Source organism: Petromyzon marinus, chromosome 72 (genome assembly GCF_048934315.1).
Source record: "Petromyzon marinus isolate PM22_M1 ecotype Great Lakes invasive population chromosome 72, UKy_Petmar_22M1.pri1.0, whole genome shotgun sequence".
Classification (NCBI taxonomy): Eukaryota; Metazoa; Chordata; class Hyperoartia; order Petromyzontiformes; family Petromyzontidae; genus Petromyzon; species Petromyzon marinus.
This window is the reverse complement of record NC_133738.1, coordinates 1,806,232-1,824,409: the sequence shown is the minus strand read 5'-3', so window position 1 is coordinate 1,824,409 and position 18,178 is coordinate 1,806,232. Positions and strand designations below refer to the sequence as shown.

General features: G+C 59.3%; 2 protein-coding genes across 5 annotated transcripts in view; both read left to right on the top strand.

Moving 5' to 3' along the window:
• LOC142906942 (uncharacterized) overlaps positions 1-7,329 on the top strand; it is a 36,199-nt gene extending 28,870 nt beyond the window's left edge. The window contains exon 3 of the mRNA XM_076055742.1: positions 5,827-7,329. Coding sequence (XP_075911857.1) covers positions 5,827-7,329 — 1,503 coding nt within the window. The remainder of the gene's footprint in view (positions 1-5,826) is intronic.
• Positions 7,330-8,247: 918 nt separating this feature from the next.
• Positions 8,248-18,178, top strand: part of NR6A1 (nuclear receptor subfamily 6 group A member 1) — a 52,748-nt gene continuing 42,817 nt past the window's right edge. For all 4 annotated transcript variants that reach the window (XM_032980634.2, XM_076055644.1, XM_076055645.1 and 1 more), the window contains exon 1: positions 8,248-8,537. In XM_032980634.2, coding sequence (XP_032836525.2) covers positions 8,255-8,537 — 283 coding nt within the window. In that variant the 5' untranslated portion in view covers positions 8,248-8,254. The remainder of the gene's footprint in view (positions 8,538-18,178) is intronic.

Sequence of the window (18,178 nt, the reverse complement as noted above, 5' to 3'; positions counted from 1 at the left end):
CCACACTCGCTCACCCCACTCACTCACTCCACTCACTCACCCCACTTACTCACCCCACTTACTCACCCCACTCCACTTCACTCACTCACCCCACTCACTCACCCCACTCAACTTCACTCACTCACCCCACTCACTCACCCCACTCACTCACCCCACTCACTCACCCCACTCACTCACCCCACTCACTCACCCCACTCATTCACCCCACTCTCATTCACCCCACTCACTCACCCCACTCACTCACCCCACTCTCATTCACCCCACTCACTCACCCCACTCACTCACCCCACTCACTTACCCCACTCTCATTCACCCCACTCACTCACCCCACTCACTCACCCCACTCTCATTCACCCCACTCACTCACTCCACTCTCACTCACTCCACTCACTCACCCCACTCTCATTCACCTCACTCACCCCACACTCACCTCACTCACCCCACTCACCCAACTCGCCCCACTCACTTGCCCCACTCAACTAACTTACTCGCCCCCCTCACTCACCCCACTCTCACTCACTCACCCCTCTCTCACTCACCCCACTCTCACTCACCCCACTCTCACTCACCCCACTCTCACTCACCCCACTCTCACTCAGCCCTCTCACTCACCCCACTCACTCAGCCCTCTCACTCACCCCACTCACTCACCCCACTCACTCACCCCACTCACTCACCCCACTCACTCACCCCACTCACTCACCCCACTCACTCACCCCACTCACTCACCCCTCTCACTCACCCCTCTCACTCACCCCACTCACTCACCCCTCTCACTCACCCCTCTCACTCACCCCACTCACTCACCCCACTCACTCACCCCTCTCACTCACCCCACTCACTCACCCCTCTCTCTCACCCCGCTCACTCACCCCACTCACTCACCCCTCTCTCTCACCCCGCTCACTCACCCCACTCACTCACCCCGCTCACTCACCCCGCTCACTCACCCCGCTCACTCACCCCGCTCACTCACCCCACTCACCCCGCTCACTCACCCCGCTCACTCACCCCGCTCACTCACCCCGCTCACTCACCCCGCTCACAGGCACCCCACTCACACTCACCCCTCTCACTCACCCCTCTCACTCACCCCTCTCACTCACCCCTCTCACTCACCCCGCTCACTCACCCCTCTCACTCACCCCACTCACTCACCCCTCTCACTCACCCCACTCACTCACCCCTCTCACTCACCCCACTCACTCACCCCTCTCACTCACCCTTCTCACTCACCCTTCTCACTCACCCCGCTCACTCACCCCGCTCACTCACCCCGCTCACTCACCCCTCTCACTCACCCCTCTCACTCACCCCTCTCACTCACCCCTCTCACTCACCCCTCTCACTCACCCCGCTCACTCACCCCGCTCACTCACCCCTCTCACTCACCCCTCTCACTCACCCCGCTCACTCACCCCTCTCACCCCGCTCACTCACCCCGCTCACTCACCCCTCTCACCCCGCTCACTCACCCCGCTCACTCACCCCGCTCACTCACCCCTCTCACTCACCCCTCTCACTCACCCCTCTCACTCACCCCGCTCACTCACCCCGCTCACTCACCCCGCTCACTCACCCCGCTCACTCACCCCGCTCACTCACCCCGCTCACTCACCCCGCTCACTCACCCCGCTCACTCACCCCGCTCACTCACCCCGCTCACTCACCCCGCTCACTCACCCCGCTCACTCACCCCGCTCACTCACCCCGCTCACTCACCCCACTCACTCACCCCACTCACTCACCCCTCTCACTCACCCCTCTCACTCACCCCTCTCACTCACCCCTCTCACTCACCCCTCTCACTCACCCCTCTCACTCACCCCTCTCACTCACCCCGCTCACTCACCCCTCTCACTCACCCCTCTCACTCACGCCACTCACTCACCCCTCTCACTCACCCCTCTCACTCACCCCGCTCACTCACCCCTCTCACTCACCCCTCTCACTCACCCCTCTCACTCACCCCTCTCACTCACCCCTCTCACTCACCCCTCTCACTCACGCCACTCACTCACCCCTCTCACTCACCCCTCTCACTCACCCCGCTCACTCACCCCTCTCACTCACGCCACTCACTCACGCCACTCACTCACCCCACTCACTCACCCCTCTCACTCACCCCACTCACAGGCACCCCACTCACCCCTCTCACTCACCCCGCTCACTCACCCCGCTCACTCACCCCGCTCACTCACCCCGCTCACTCACCCCGCTCACTCACCCCGCTCACTCACCCCGCTCACTCACCCCACTCACTCACCCCTCTCACTCACCCCGCTCACTCACCCCTCTCACTCACCCCTCTCACTCACCCCTCTCACTCACCCCTCTCACTCACCCCGCTTACTCACCCCTCTCACTCACCCCACTCACTCACCCCTCTCACTCACCCCTCTCACTCACGCCGCTCACTCACGCCGCTCACTCACGCCGCTCACTCACGCCGCTCACTCACGCCGCTCACTCACCCCGCTCACTCACGCCGCTCACTCACCCCTCTCACTCACCCCGCTCACTCACCCCGCTCACTCACCCCGCTCACTCACCCCGCTCACTCACCCCGCTCACTCACCCCACTCACTCACCCCACTCACCCCACTCACTCACCCCTCTCTCTCACCCCGCTCACTCACCCCGCTCACTCACCCCGCTCACTCACCCCGCTCACTCACCCCGCTCACTCACCCCGCTCACTCACCCCGCTCACTCACCCCGCTCACTCACCCCGCTCACTCACCCCGCTCACTCACCCCACTCACTCACCCCACTCACCCCACTCACTCACCCCTCTCTCTCACCCCGCTCACTCACCCCGCTCACTCACCCCGCTCACTCACCCCGCTCACTCACCCCGCTCACTCACCCCGCTCACTCACCCCGCTCACTCACCCCGCTCACTCACCCCGCTCACTCACCCCGCTCACTCACCCCGCTCACTCACCCCGCTCACAGGCACCCCACTCACTCACCCCGCTCACTCACTCACCCCACTCACTCACCCCACTCACTCACCCCACTCACTCACCCCACTCACTCACCCCACTCACTCACCCCACTCACTCACCCCACTCACTCACCCCACTCACTCACCCCACTCACTCACCCCACTCACTCACCCCACTCACTCACCCCACTCACTCCACTCCACTCACTCACCCCGCTCACTCACCCCACTCACTCACCCCACTCACTCACCCCACTCACTCACCCCACTCACTCACCCCACTCACTCCACTCCACTCACTCACCCCGCTCACTCACCCCACTCACTCACGCCACTCACTCACGCCACTCACGCCACTCACTCACCCCGCTCACTCACCCCTCACTCACGCCACTCACTCACGCCACTCACTCACCCCTCTCACTCACCCCTCTCACTCACCCCTCTCACTCACCCCTCTCACTCACCCCTCTCACTCACCCCTCTCACTCACCCCACTCACTCACCCCGCTCACACTCACCCCACTCACTCACCCCACTCTCTCACCCCACTCACTCACCCCACTCACTCACCCCGCTCACACTCACCCCACTCACTCACCCCTCTCACTCACCCCGCTCACTCACCCCTCTCACTCACCCCACTCACTCACCCCGCTCACTCACCCCGCTCACTCACCCCGCTCACAGGCACCATATCTCAGGTGACATCTCCCGCCCACCCTTGCTCCATCTGCCGGCCCCTCTGTCCCCTACTGCCACTCCTCGGCAGCCGGGGTGTGAGTGTGTGTGTGGGTGGGTGTCTGTGTGTGTGTCTGTGTGTGGGTGTCTGTGTGTGGGTGTCTGTGTGTGGGTGTCTGTGTGTGTGTCTGTGTGGGTGTCTGTGTGTGGGTGTCTGTGTGTGGGTGTCTGTGTGTGTGTCTGTGTGTGTGTCTGTGTGTGTGTCTGTGTGTGTGTGGGTGTCTGTGTGTGTGTGTGTGTGGGTGTCTCTGTGTGTGGGTGTCTGTGTGTGTGTGTGGGTGTCTGTGTGTGTGTGTGTGGGTGTCTGTGTGTGTGTGGGTGTCTCTGTGTGTGGGTGTCTCTGTGTGTGGGTGTCTCTGTGTGTGTGTGTCTCTGGGTGGGTGTGTGTGGGTGTGTGTGGGTGGGTGTCTGTGTGTGTGGGTGTGTGGGTGTCTCTGTGTGTGTGTGGGTGTCTCTCTGTGTGTGTGGGTGTCTGTGTGTGTGTGTGTGGGTGTCTGTGTGTGTGGGTGTCTGTGTGTGTGTGTGTGTGGGTGTCTGTGTGTGTGTGTGTGGGTGTCTCTGTGTGTGGGTGTCTCTGTGTGTGAGTGTCTCTGTGTGTGGGTGTCTCTGTGTGTGGGTGTCTCTGTGTGTGGGTGTGTGTGTCTCTGTGTGTGGGTGTGTGTGTCTCTGTGTGTGGGTGTCTCCGTGTGTGGGTGTCTCTGTGTGTGGGTGTCTCTGTGTGTGGGTGTGTGTGGGTCTCTGTGTGTGGGTGTGTGTGGGTCTCTGTGTGTGGTTGTGTGTGGGTCTCTGTGTGTGGTTGTGTGTGGGTCTCTGTGTGTGGTTGTGTGTGGGTGTGTGTGGTTGTGTGTGGGTCTCTGTGTGGTTGTGTGTGGGTGTGGGTGTATGTGGGTGTGGGTGTATGTGGGTGTGTGTGTCTCTGTGTGTGGGTGTGTGTGGGTGTGGGTGTCTGTGTGTGGTTGTGTGTGTGTGGGTGGCTCTGTGGGCGGCCTTAACGTGCACACAGCCTGGCACAAGCCCCGTGGTTGACTCGACCCCAAATGAGTACCTGGTGCAGTAGTCTAGTACACATCGCCACTGGGGAGAGACAAAGGCGGCCGGGCGTGGTGCTGGCCACCCACCCCCTCGTGTGCCACAGTGCCGGCCTTCATCGGCGCTGTGACTCGCTTAACAGCACTTGCCCTGGCAGTCTGTTAAGGCTACACGGGGGATCTTTGCATTTGGCGAATGGGCGTCCGAGATTTAAAGCTTTCGTGATTGCAAGGATTCATCTTCTTTGGTTCCTTCGGTAAAGTCACCACGTAGAATGAGAATAAAAGAATACATTGATAAAATAAAATAACACAATAAAATTCTCACGACGTTTCGGCCACAACACAAGCGGCCTTCATCAGGTGAAGGAATGAGACTGTCCTCCAGACAGTCTCGTCCCTTCAGACTGTCCTACCAGAGTCTCGTCCCTTCACCTGATGAAGGCCGATTGTGTTGTGGCCGAAACGTCGTGAGAATTTTATTGTGTTATTTTATTTTATCAATTTATTATTTTATTCTCATTCTACCTGGTGACTTTACCGAAATAACCAAAGATGGGTGTGCCAGAGTCGGTGAATGTGTGTCTCAGTGTCGGTGAATGTGTGTGCCGGAGTCGGTCAATGTGTGTCTCAGTGTCGGTGAATGTGTGTCTCAGAGTCGGTGAATGTGTGTCTCAGTGTCGGTGAATGTGTGTCTCAGAGTCGGTGAATGTGTGTCTCAGAGTCGGTGAATGTGTGTCTCAGAGTCGGTGAATGTGTGTCTCAGAGTCGGTGAATCTGTCTCAGAGTCGGTGAATCTGTGTCTCAGTGTCGGTGAATGAGTGTCTCAGAGTCGGTGAATGTGTGTCTCAGTGTCGGTGAATGTGTGTCTCAGTGTCGGTGAATGTGTGTCTCAGTGTCGGTGAATGTGTGTCTCAGAGTCGGTGAATGAGTGTCTCAGAGTCGGCCAATGGGTGTGCCGGAGTGTCGGTGAATGGCTTGGTGGGAAAAAATGCATTGGGGGATGTGGAAGGGGTCGGTGAGCGTGTGTGGGGATGGGCGGTTAGGTGGATGAGTGGGTGGGCAGTCACGTGGCTCTCTCCCTCACCTCTCTACCCCCTCCTCCAGACGCCCACACGACCACGAGCGCGGTACCAATGGGTGGCCATCCCACTTCCCGAAGCCCCGGCTCTCTCCTGCACCACAACCACCACCACCACCACCTCCCTGTGCCGCCACCTCTATTATCATCATCCCCAGCTCCAGCGCTGGCAACATCAGCCACGGCAACCACCGGGGGAGGCACGGCAACCACCGGGGGAGGCACGGCAACCACCGGGGGAGGCACGGCAACCACCGGGGGAGGCACGGCAACCACCGGGGGAGGCACGGCAACCACCGGGGGAGGCACGGCAACCACCGGCGGAGGCACGGCAACCACCGGCGGAGGCACGGCAACCACCGGGGGAGGCACGGCAACCGGAGGCCCCTCGGCCAGAGGCGGTGCAACCGGATCCACGGCAACCGAGGCTTCTGCAACCGGCGGTGTTGCCCCAGCAGCAGCAGCAACAACAACCGGCGGCGTTGCCCCAGCAACAACAACCGGCGGTGGTGCAGCAGCAGCAACAACAACCGGCGGTGGTGCCCCAGCAACAACAACCGGCGGTGGTGCAGCAGCAGCAACAACAACCGGCGGTGGTGCCCCAGCAACAACAACCGGCGGTGGTGTCGCAGCAGCAGCAGCAACAACCGGCGGTGGTGTCGCAGCAGCAGCAGCAACAACAACCGGCGGTGGTGTCGCAGCAGCAGCAGCAACAACAACCGGCGGTGGTGTCGCAGCAGCAGCAACAACAACAACCGGCGGTGGTGCCCCAGCAACAACAACAACAACAACCACCGGCGGTGGTGTCGCAGCAGCAACAACAACCGGCGGTGTTGCCCCAGCAGCCCCAGCAGCAGCAACAACAACAACAACCGGCGGTGTTGCCCCAACAACAACAACAACCGGCGGTGTTGCCCCAGCAACAACAACAACAACCGGCGGTGTGGAGGATCGAAATTGTGGTGCGGGTGGAATTTGGACCTCTGCAACCGGTGCATCGGCATTCGGCTCGCCTGCAACCGGCGATCTGGCAGCCGGCACCCCCACAACCGGGGCCCCCACAACCGGGGCCACGCCGACCGGCGCCCCGCAACCGGCAACCCCACCACCGACGCCGCGCCAACCGGCTCCCCGGCAACCTTCGCCACGGCAACCTTCGCCACGGCAACCCCCGTTGGGGCAGGCGGCCCCCTGGAAGGAGGCGTCGCGGCGACCGACGGCTTGGCGGCCGCCCCTCCCCCGCCCCCGGCGGCGGCCGCGTCGGCCCGGCCGCCGGAGGCCGGCCGCCCGGCCTCGCCGGCCGCCGACCCGGCGGCTCGGCCCCGCGGGGACGCCGGCGGCTCGCCCGGCCGCCCCCTCCCTCCTCCTCTCCCGCATCCCGGACCGGGCCTCAAGCGAGGTCGCGACCCCGGCCCGGGCGGCCGACCCGGCGGGCCCCGGCGCCCCCACGGGCGACCGGCGGGAGGCGACCGGCAGGGGGAGGCCGCTCGGCCCCCGCGGCCGAGCGGTCGGAGGCCCGGGGGGGCTGATGGGGGCGCTGGTGGGGGGAGGGGGGGTGAGGCTGGTGGGGGGAGGGGGAGGGATGGTGATGGGGGGGGGAAGAGGAGCGATGGGGGTTGGGGGTGATGGAGGAGAGGTTGGGGGAGGAGCGGTGGGGGTGGGAGGAGCGGTGGGGGTGGGAGGAGCGATGGAGCTTGGGGGAGGAGGGGTGGGAGGAGCGATGGAGCTTGGGGGAGGGGCGGTGGGGGTGGGAGGAGCGATGGAGCTTGGGGGAGGGGCGGTGGGGGTGGGAGGAGCGATGGAGCTTGGGGGTGGGGCGATGGGGGTGGGACGAGGAGGAATGAGAGGGGGAATGGAGCTCGGAGGAGGGGCAATGGAGCTCCGAGGAGGGGGAGGAGCAATGGAGCTCCGAGGAGGGGGAGGAGCAATGGAGCTCCGAGGAGGGGCAATGGAGCTCGGAGAAGGAGGGGCAATGGGAGGGAGGGCAATGGGAGGGGGAGGAGCAATGGGAGGGGGAGGGGCAATGGGAGGGGGAGGAGCAATGGGAGGGGGAGGGGCAATGGGAGGTGGAGGAGCAATGGGAATGGGAGGGGCAATGGGAGGGGCAGGGGCAATGGGTGGAGGAATGGGAGGGGGGAGGAGCAATGGGAATGGGAGGGGGAGGAGCAATGGGAGGGGGAGGAGCAATGGGAGGGGGAGGAGCAATGGGAGGGGGAGGAGCAATGGGAGGGGGAGGAGCAATGGGAGGGGAGGAGCAATGGGAGGGGGAGGAGCAATGGGAGGGGGAGGAGGAGCAATGGGAATGGGAGGGGGAGGAGCAATGGGAATGGGAGGAGGAGCAATGGGAGGGGGAGGAGCAATGGGAATGGGAGGAGGAGCAATGGGAGGGGGAGGAGGAGCAATGGGAATGGGAGGAGGAGCAATGGATGGGGGGGAGAATGGGGAGGAGGAGCAATGGGAGGTGGCGGCGGCGGCGGTGCTGCCGGTGCCGGCGGCGTCGTTGGGCCGCCGGTGTCGGAGACCCGCAGCTGCCTGATCTGCGAGGACCGGGCGACGGGCCTCCACTATGGCATCGTGTCGTGCGAGGGCTGCAAGGGCTTCTTCAAGCGCAGCATCTGCAACAAGCGCGTCTACCGCTGCGCTCGCGGGCGCGCCTGCGTCATGTCGCGCAAGCAGCGCAACCGCTGCCAGTACTGCCGCCTCCTCAAGTGCCTGCAGATGGGCATGAACCGCAAGGGTGGGTGTGGTGTAGTGGGTGTGGTGTGGGTGTGGTGTAGAGGGTGTGTGTGTGTGGGTGTGTGGGTGTGTGTGTGGGTGTGTGTGTGTGGTGTAGAGGATGGGTGTGTGGGTGGGTGTGTATGTGTGGGTGTGGTGTAGAGGATGGGTGTGTGGGTGGGTGTGTGTGTGTGGGTGTGGTGTAGAGGATGGGTGTGTGGGTGTGTGGGTGTGTGTGTGGGTGTGTGGGTGTGTGGGTGGTGTAGAGGATGAGTGTGGGTGTGTGGGTGTGTGGGTGTGTGGGTGTGTGGGTGTGTGGGTGTGTGTGTGTGGGTGTGTGGGTGTGTGGGTGTGTGTGTGGTGTAGAGGATGTGTGTGGGTGTGTGGGTGTGTGGGTGTGTGGGTGTGTGGGTGTGTGGGTGTGTGGGTGTGTGGGTGTGTGGGTGTGTGGTCTGGTGATTGGAGGGCATGGGCCAGATCAGCTCGATAACAACGGTAGGAGGCTGCTAGATTTTTGTGCAGCCCATGGGCTTGTAATTACCAACACGCTGTTCCGGCATCGGCGCATCCACACAACATCATGGATGCATGCCGGGTCCAAGCAAGAACATCTGCTGGACTACATAGTGACGGACCAGCGAATGCGAGCCCATGTCCTTGACACCAGGACCTACCGTGGAGCTGATCTGCCCTCTGACCATCGACTAGTCATCTGTAAGATGCGCCTGCCATTCTTCCACTCCGGTGGTGGGTGTACACCCAGGACCCCATTCCAACATAAAGTGGCCTGGTCTCAGTTATCTGATGAAAGTTGCAAGCGAGAATTTAATCATCGCTTGCGGCTGGGATTGGCATCGTCCCCGACTCCTCCTGATGTCGAGGGTAAATGGGCGAGGTTTAGGACTGTGACTCATGCAGCTGCAATGGCTGCTTTGTGTACGCGGTCCAGACCTCCCCAGAGACCCTGGCTGACAGAGGAGGTGTTCAGGGTGGTTGAGAAAAAGCGACAGGCCCACTGTCATCGGCTACAGAATCCCACGTCAGAGAATGAGGAGGCTTACCGCAGCCTTCGCTCGGAGGTTCGGAGAGCCGTGAGGCGCTGCAAGGATGGGTGGTGGTCGCGGGTTGCTGAGGAGATGGAGTCTGCCTCAGTGGCCCGTGATCACAAATCTCTATTTAACTCCATCAAAAAAGTAACCTGCAGCGCCACACCTTTTACCATCATTAGGGGAAAAAACGGTGATCCAATCTCCGACCCCCAGGAACAGGTTCGCAGATTTGCTGAGCATTTCTGTGAGGTCCTGGGGGAGGGAAAATCCCTCAGCCAGGAAAACATCGTGGCACAAAGTGAGGATGACCCTGCTGAGGCTGCGGTGCCTCAAATATTGGAAGAAGTCACCCCCTGTGAGTGGCTGGCTGAGGTGCCATCTGCTGAGGAAGTATTGAAGGCGATCCGGAGTCTGAGACCAGGAAAGGCAGCGGGCAGAGATGATCTCCCAAGCAAAATGCAGAGGGAGGGTGGCGTTTGTGCACGGACTGCCCTATATGACATCATAACAACAGTCTGGACCACTGGACGGGTTCCGCAGGATTGGAAGGATGCCCTGGTGGTCCCCCTTTTTAAGAAGGGGGACCGCACAGACTGTAACAACTACAGGGGCATCTCACTCCTCAGTGTACCGGGAAAGGTCCTGGCAAGGATTATTCAGCATCGCCTTGCCAGGCACGCTGAGGAGAGGCTTGCGGAGCCCCAATGCGGTTTCAGGAAAGGGCGGTCCTGCACAGATGCCATATTTTCTGTCCGTCTGCTACAGCAGAGGTGTAGGGAATTCCAACAAGACCTACATCTCTGCTTTATTGACCTGGTCAAGGCCTATGATACCATCAGTAGGCCTGGGCTCTGGGTCGTTCTTCGTGCTTTTGGAGTACCTGACCCTCTGCTCACAATCATTAAGGACCTTCATGATGGTGAGCGGGCCCGGGTAAAACTACGTGGCCGGGAGTCAGAGCCATTCCCTGTACACCTTGGGGTGCGACAGGGATGTCCTCTGGCTCCCACATTATTTAACATCTATTTTGACCACGTAGTTCGTGAAGCCTTCAATAGCTGTACCGGGGGAATCTCCATATGGTACAGATATAATGGGAGGCTGATCGATGCCCGGGTGCGGTCAAGGGATGGCTCCCTATTTCTCAACCACGTTATGTATGCTGATGATTTGGTAATAGCTGCTCAGTCAGAGGAGGAGTTGGAGACCCTGCTGCTGAGACTGGAGCGTGCCACTAAGAGGTGGGGCCTTACCATCAGCCCCACCAAAACTAAGCACCTGCCTGGGTATTTTGTACCATCGGACACTCCACCCCCACAACTCCCAATCGGTGATGGGGCAGTTGTGGAGAGAGTGGAGAGTTTCCCATACCTGGGCAGTGTGCTTATGACTGGCTCCAGTTTAACAGCAGAGGTCTCACTCCGAATCAGTCGAGCGGCAATATCTTTTCATCGGTTGCGTAACGCTGTGTGGAAGCTATCTGGTCTGTCGCTCTGCACTAAGCTTCAGGTCTTCTCGGCCACGGTCATTCCCTCCCTTCTCTACGCTTGCGAAACGTGGACCCCCCTAATGGAACATCTTCGCCGGTTAGAAACATTTAGGCTGGCCTGCCTACGATCCATCCTGGGTTTAACCAGACTGGATTGTGTGAGGAGCTCACAAATCCTTGAAAGATCTGGGCAGGGTCCCATCGGTGAGCTCCTCCGGCAGGCAAGGCTGCGATGGCTGGGTCATGTAGCCCGCATGCCCAGCCACCGCATGCCGAAACAGCTTTTGTTCGGCCGGATCGAGGAGGCTAAGTGGGTGCGGCACGGGCTAGAGAAGAGATGGAGTGATGTGGTACAGGAGGACGTGGAGCTGAGTGGACTTGCCGATGACTGGTACCAGCGGTGTCAAGATCGGCCTCTGTGGAGGAGGCTCGTGAAGGATGCTACTGGGCAGTTGGAGGCAGTCGCCCTCCAACAACAACGGAGGGCGGAGGAGCGACGCTCAGAACAACGAGCGGAGCGCCGGGTGGCTAAAGCACAGCAGGTTGGCACAGTAGGGGGCACAGGTGGTGCATCAGCCAGTCATCTCAGTCAGTCGACCCGTGGCACCTGGGTCTGCCCCGTGACCTCCTGCCAGCGGGCGTTCGACACTTCACGTGGCCTCAGGGTGCACATAGCCTGGCACAAGCGTCGTGGTGACGTCACCGCCACTTAGTGGCGAATGGCGGTTGTTGTTGTGGGTGTGTGGGTGTAGAGGATGAGTGTGTGTGGGTGTGTGTGTGTGGTGCGGTGCAGAGGATGTGTGTGTGGGTGTGTGTGTGGTGCGGTGCAGAGGATGAGTGTGTGTGGATGTGTGGTTGTGCGGTGCAGAGGGTGGGTGTGTGGGTGTGTGTGTGGTGCGGTGCAGAGGATGTGGGTGTGATGCAGAGGATGAGTGTGTGCGGTGTGGTGTAGAGGACGAGTCTATGTGGGTGTGTGTGTGGTGCAGAGGACGAGTGTGTGGGTGTGTGTGTGTGTGGTGCGGTGCAGAGGGTGTGTGGGAGCCTCACGGTGCACATAGCCTGGCACAAGCGTCGTGGTGACGTCACCGCCACTTAGTGGCGAATGGCGGTTGTTGTTGTGTGGGAGTGGTGCAGAGGATGAGTGTGGGTGTGTGTGGTGCAGAGGATGTGAGTGTGTGTGTGTGGTGCAGAGGATGTGAGTGTGTGTGTGGTCCAGTGCAGAGGATGTGTGTGGGTGTGTGTGGTCCAGAGGATGAGTGTGTGTGGGTGTGTGGTGCAGAGGATGAGTGTGTGTGTGTGGGTGTGGTCCAGAGGATGTGAGTGTGTGTGTGGTGCAGAGGATGTGAGTGTGTGTGTGTGTGGTGCAGAGGATGTGAGTGTGTGTGTGTGTGGTGCAGAGGATGTGAGTGTGTGTGTGGTGCAGAGGATGTGAGTGTGTGTGGTGCAGAGGATGTGAGTGTGTGTGTGGTGCAGAGGATGAGTGTGTGTGTGGTGCAGAGGATGTGAGTGTGTGTGTGTGGTGCAGAGGATGAGAGTGTGTGTGTGTGTGGTGCAGAGGATGAGTGTGTGTGTGTGTGGTGCAGAGGATGAGTGTGTGTGTGTGTGGTGCAGAGGATGAGTGTGTGTGTGTGGTGCAGAGGATGTGAGTGTGTGTGTGTGTGGTGCAGAGGATGTGAGTGTGTGTGTGTGTGGTGCAGAGGATGTGAGTGTGTGTGTGGGTGTGGTGCAGAGGATGAGTGTGTGTGTGTGTGTGGTGCAGAGGATGTGAGTGTGTGTGTGTGGTGCAGAGGATGAGAGTGTGTGTGTGTGTGGTGTAGAGGATGAGTGTGTGTGTGTGTGGTGCAGAGGATGTGAGTGTGTGTGTGTGGTGCAGAGGATGAGTGTGTGTGGGTGTGTGGTGCAGAGGATGAGTGTGTGTGTGTGTGTGGTGCAGAGGATGAGTGTGTGTGTGGCGTGTGGTGCAGAGGATGAGTGTGTGTGTGTGGTGCAGAGGATGAGTGTGTGTGTGTGTGTGGTGCAGAGGATGTGAGTGTGTGTGTGTGTGGTCCAGAGGATGAGTGTGTGTGTGTGTGGTCCAGTGCAGAGGATGTGAGTGTGTGTGTGTGTGGTCCAGTGCAGAGGATGAGTGTGTGTGTGGTGCAGAGGATGAGTGTGTGTGTGTGTGGTGCGGAGGATGAGTGTGTGTGTGTGTGGTCCAGTGCAGAGGATGAGTGTGTGTGTGTGTGTGGTCCAGTGCAGAGGATGTGTGTGTGTGTGTGTGCATGCGGTGCAGAGGACACGCTGAGATTGGCCGCGTGGAATGTTTTGGACTCTTGTTGCGGAGGAGAGGCTGCCACTCCGCTGTCGGGAGCTGTACCGGCACCGCCTGGATCTCTGTGGCATTCAGGAGGTCCGGTGGACCGGATCTGGCTCCTGCCACCATGAGGGGTGGACAGTCCTCTACTTGGTGGGAAACTACCAAACAACAGGGAGTGGCACTTAACAAAATAATGAAGGCGGTATGGGAGCGTGGGAGCGAGGTGTGGGAAGCTGTAAGCCCCAGGCTACTTTGGGCTTGCCTTCCCATTTAACCAGAGGCGAGGAGTGGTGGTCGTGGTTACTTCTGCCCCCACCGAAGACGAACATTTGTGGAGGGATGCAGGCAAAGCCGATGAGTCGGATGCCTTCTATGACCTCCTGGGTGACTTCAATGCCCGAGTTGGGCATGATGCTTGTACCTGGTCTGGAGTGATGGGAAGGCATGGGCCAGATCAGCTCAATAACAACGGTAGGAGGCTGCTAGACTTCTGTGCAGCCCATGGGCTTATAATTACCAACACGCTGTTCCGGCATCGGCGCATCCACACAACATCATGGATGCATGCCGGGTCCAAGCAAGAACATCTGCTGGACTACATAGTGACGGACCGGCGGATGCGGGCCCATGTCCTTGACACCAGGACCTACCGTGGAGCTGATTTTCCCACTGATCATCGACTTGTCATCTGTAAGATGCGCCTGCCATTCTTCCACTCCGGTGGTGGGTGTACACCCATGACCCCATTCAAACCCACAGTGGCCTGGCCTCGGCTAGCTGATGAAAGTTGCAAGCGAGAATTTGATCTTCGCCTACAGCTGGGATTGGCATTGCCCCTCCCGCCCCCTCCTCCTGATGTCGAGGGTAAATGGGCGAGGTTTAGGACTGTGACTCATGCAGCTGCAATGGCTGCTCTGGGTACACGGTCCAGACCTCCCCAGTGAACCCTGGCTTGACGGACGGAGGTGTTCCGGCGGGCTGAGCAAACGCGGCAGGCCCACTCCCCCCACCCACCGCCTGCAGCATCCCAGGTCGGGAGAACGAGGAGGCTTTTACCGCAGCCTTCGCCCGGAGGTTCGGAGAGCCGTGTGCGGCGCTGCGAGGATGGGTGGTGGTCGCGGGGTTGCTGTGGAGATCACAAATGGCTCCTCAACTCCACCATAAAAAAAAAAATAGCTTCCAGCGCCACACCTACCGTGCGCCCAGTCCTTAGGGGAAAGAACGGTGATCCGATCTCCAACCCCCCCCCCAGGAACGGGCCCGGGGTATAGCTGCGTAGCCGGGGGTCGGAGCCATTCCCCTTTGACGTTGGGCTGTGGCAGGAGTGTCTTCTGGCTCCCACGTTATTCAACATCTTTTTCGAGCACGGAGGTCGACAAGCTGCCCATGTTCGTAGCTCGTTCGGTAAAGTCACGTTGAAGGGAAACAACGAAATAATAATATATATATAAAACAATAAAAATTCTCAGCGACGTTTCGACCATAACGCGGTCATCATCAGGTGTGAAAACCAACGTTTGTGTTATGGTCGAAACGTCGTGAGAATTTTAATTGTTTTATATGTTTTATTGTTTCCCTTCAACGTTACCTTTACCGGAAGAGCTAAGAATGTGAATTACCGCAGTCACGAAAGCTTTAGATCGAAAAAGCTTCCCATGGCTGTACCAGAGGGATCTGCCGTCTCCTACGGCTAACGCAACGGGAGGCTGATCAGGGCTCGGTCGAGTGATGGCTTCCTATTGGTCAAACCATTTTACGTGTGCTGATCTGGTGACTGCTGCTCACTCAGAGGAGGAGTTGGAGACGCTGCTGCTGAACCTGGAGCTTGCCACGAAGAGGTGGGGCCTTACCATCAGCCCCACCAAAACTAAGCACCTGCCTGGGTATTTTGTACCATCGGACACTCCACCCCCACAGCTCCCAATCGGTGATGGGGCAGTTGTGGAGAGAGTGGAGAGTTTCCCATACCTGGGCAGTGTGCTTATGACTGGCTCCAGTTTAACAGCAGAGGTCTCACTCCGAATCAGTCGAGCGGCAATATCTTTTCATCGGTTGCGTAACGCTGTGTGGAAGCTACCTGGTCTGTCGCTCCGCACTAAGCTTCAGGTCTTCTCGGCCACGGTCATTCCCTCCCTTCTCTACGCTTGCGAAACGTGGACCCCCCTAATGGAACATCTTCGCCGGTTAGAAACATTTAGGCTGGCCTGCCTACGATCCATCCTGGGTTTAACCAGACTGGATTGTGTGAGGAGCTCACAAATCCTTGAAAGATCTGGGCAGGGTCCCATCGGTGAGCTCCTCCGGCAGGCAAGGCTGCGATGGCTGGGTCATGTAGCCCGCATGCCCAGCCACCGCATGCCGAAACAGCTTTTGTTTGGCCAGATTGAGGGGGCTAAGCGGGCGTGGCACGGGCTAGAGAAGAGATGGAGTGATGTGGTACAGGAGGACGTGGAGCTGAGTGGACTTGCCGATGACTGGTACCAGCGGTGTCAAGATCGGCCTCTGTGCAGGAGGCTCGTGAAGGATGCTACTGGGCAGTTGGAGGCAGTCGCCCTCCAACAACAACGGAGGGCGGAGGAGCGACGCTCAGAACAACGAGCGGAGCGCCGGGTGGCTAAAGCACAGCAGGTTGGCACAGTAGGGGGCACAGGTGGTGCATCAGCCAGTCATCTCAGTCAGTCGACCCGTGGCACCTGGGTCTGCCCCGTGACCTCCTGCCAGCGGGCGTTCGACACTTCACGTGGCCTCAGGGTGCACATAGCCTGGCACAAGCGTCGTGGTGACGTCACCGCCACTTAGTGGCGAATGGCGGTTGTTGTTGTGTGGGAGTGGGGGTGTGGGTGTAGAGGATGAGTGTGTGTGGGTGTGTGTGTTGCGGTGCAGAGGATGTGTGTGTGGTGCAGAGGATGAGTGTGTGGGTGTGTGTGTGTGTGGTGCGGTGCAGAGGGTGTGTGGGAGCCTCACGGTGCACATAGCCTGGCACAAGCGTCGTGGTGACGTCACCGCCACTTAGTGGCGAATGGCGGTTGTTGTTGTGTGGGAGTGGTGCAGAGGATGAGTGTGGGTGGGAGTGGTGCAGAGGATGAGTGTGGGTGTGTGTGGTGCAGAGGATGAGTGTGTGTGTGTGTGGGTCCGGTGCAGAGGATGTGAGTGTGTGTGTGGTGCAGAGGGTGAGTGTGTGTGTGTGGTGCAGAGGATGATAGTGTGTGTGTGTGGTGCAGAGGATGAGTGTGTGTGTGTGTGTGGTCCAGAGGATGAGTGTGTGTGTGTGGTCCAGAGGATGAGTGTGTGTGTGGTGCAGAGGATGAGTGTGTGTGTGTGTGGTCCAGAGGATGAGTGTGTGTGTGTGTGGTCCAGAGGATGAGAGTGTGTGTGTGTGGTCCAGAGGATGAGTGTGTGAGTGTGTGTGGTGCAGAGGATGTGAGTGTGTGTGTGTGTGGTGCAGAGGATGTGAGTGTGTGCGGTGTGGTGTAGAGGATGAGTGTGTGAGTGTGTGTGGTGCAGAGGATGAGAGTGTGTGTGTGTGTGTGGTGCAGAGGATGAGAGTGTGTGTGTGGGTGTGGTGCAGAGGATGAGTGTGTGTGTGTGGGTGTGGTGCAGAGGATGAGTGTGTGTGTGGTCCAGAGGATGAGTGTGTGTGTGTGGGTGTGGTGCAGAGGATGAGTGTGTGGGTGTGTGGTGCAGAGGATGTGAGTGTGTGTGTGTGTGGTCCAGAGGATGTGAGTGTGTGTGTGTGTGGTGCAGAGGATGTGAGTGTGTGTGTGGTCCAGTGCAGAGGATGTGTGTGTGTGTGGGTGTGGTGCAGAGGATGAGAGTGTGTGTGTGGTCCAGAGGATGAGAGTGTGTGTGGGTGTGGTGCAGAGGATGAGTGTGTGGGTGTGTGTGGTGCAGAGGATGTGAGTGTGTGTGTGTGGTCCAGAGGATGAGTGTGTGTGTGTGGGTGTGGTCCAGAGGATGTGAGTGTGTGTGTGTGGTGCAGAGGATGAGAGTGTGTGTGTGTGTGGTGCAGAGGATGAGTGTGTGTGTGTGTGGTGCAGAGGATGAGTGTGTGTGTGTGTGGTCCAGAGGATGTGAGTGTGTGTGTGGTGCAGAGGATGTGTGGGTGTGTGGTCCAGAGGATGTGAGTGTGTGTGTGGTCCAGAGGATGTGAGTGTGTGTGTGTGGTGCAGAGAGTGTGTGTGTGTGTGTGGTGCAGAGAGTGTGTGTGTGTGTGTGGTGCAGAGGATGTGAGTGTGTGGGTGTGGTGCAGAGGATGTGAGTGTGTGTGTGTGGTGCAGAGGATGAGTGTGTGTGTGTGGTGCAGAGGATGAGTGTGTGTGTGTGTGGTCCAGAGGATGAGTGTGTGTGTGTGTGGTCCAGAGGATGAGTGTGGGTGTGTGGTGCAGAGGATGTGAGTGTGTGTGTGGTCCAGAGGATGAGTGTGTGTGTGTGGTCCAGAGGATGAGTGTGTGTGTGTGGTCCAGAGGATGAGTGTGTGTGTGTGTGGTGTAGAGGATGTGAGTGTGTGTGTGTGCATGCGGTGCAGAGGATGAGTGTGTGTGTGGTGCAGAGGATGAGTGTGTGTGTGTGGTGCAGAGGATGTGAGTGTGTGTGTGTGGTGCAGAGGATGAGTGTGTGTGTGTGTGGTGTAGAGGATGAGTGTGTGGTGCAGAGGATGAGTGTGTGTGTGTGTGGTCCAGAGGATGAGTGTGTGTGTGTGTGTGGTGCAGAGGATGAGTGTGTGTGTGTGGTCCAGTGCAGAGGATGAGTGTGTGTGGGTGTGTGGTCCAGAGGATGTGAGTGTGTGTGTGTGTGGTCCAGAGGATGTGAGTGTGTGTGTGTGTGGTGCA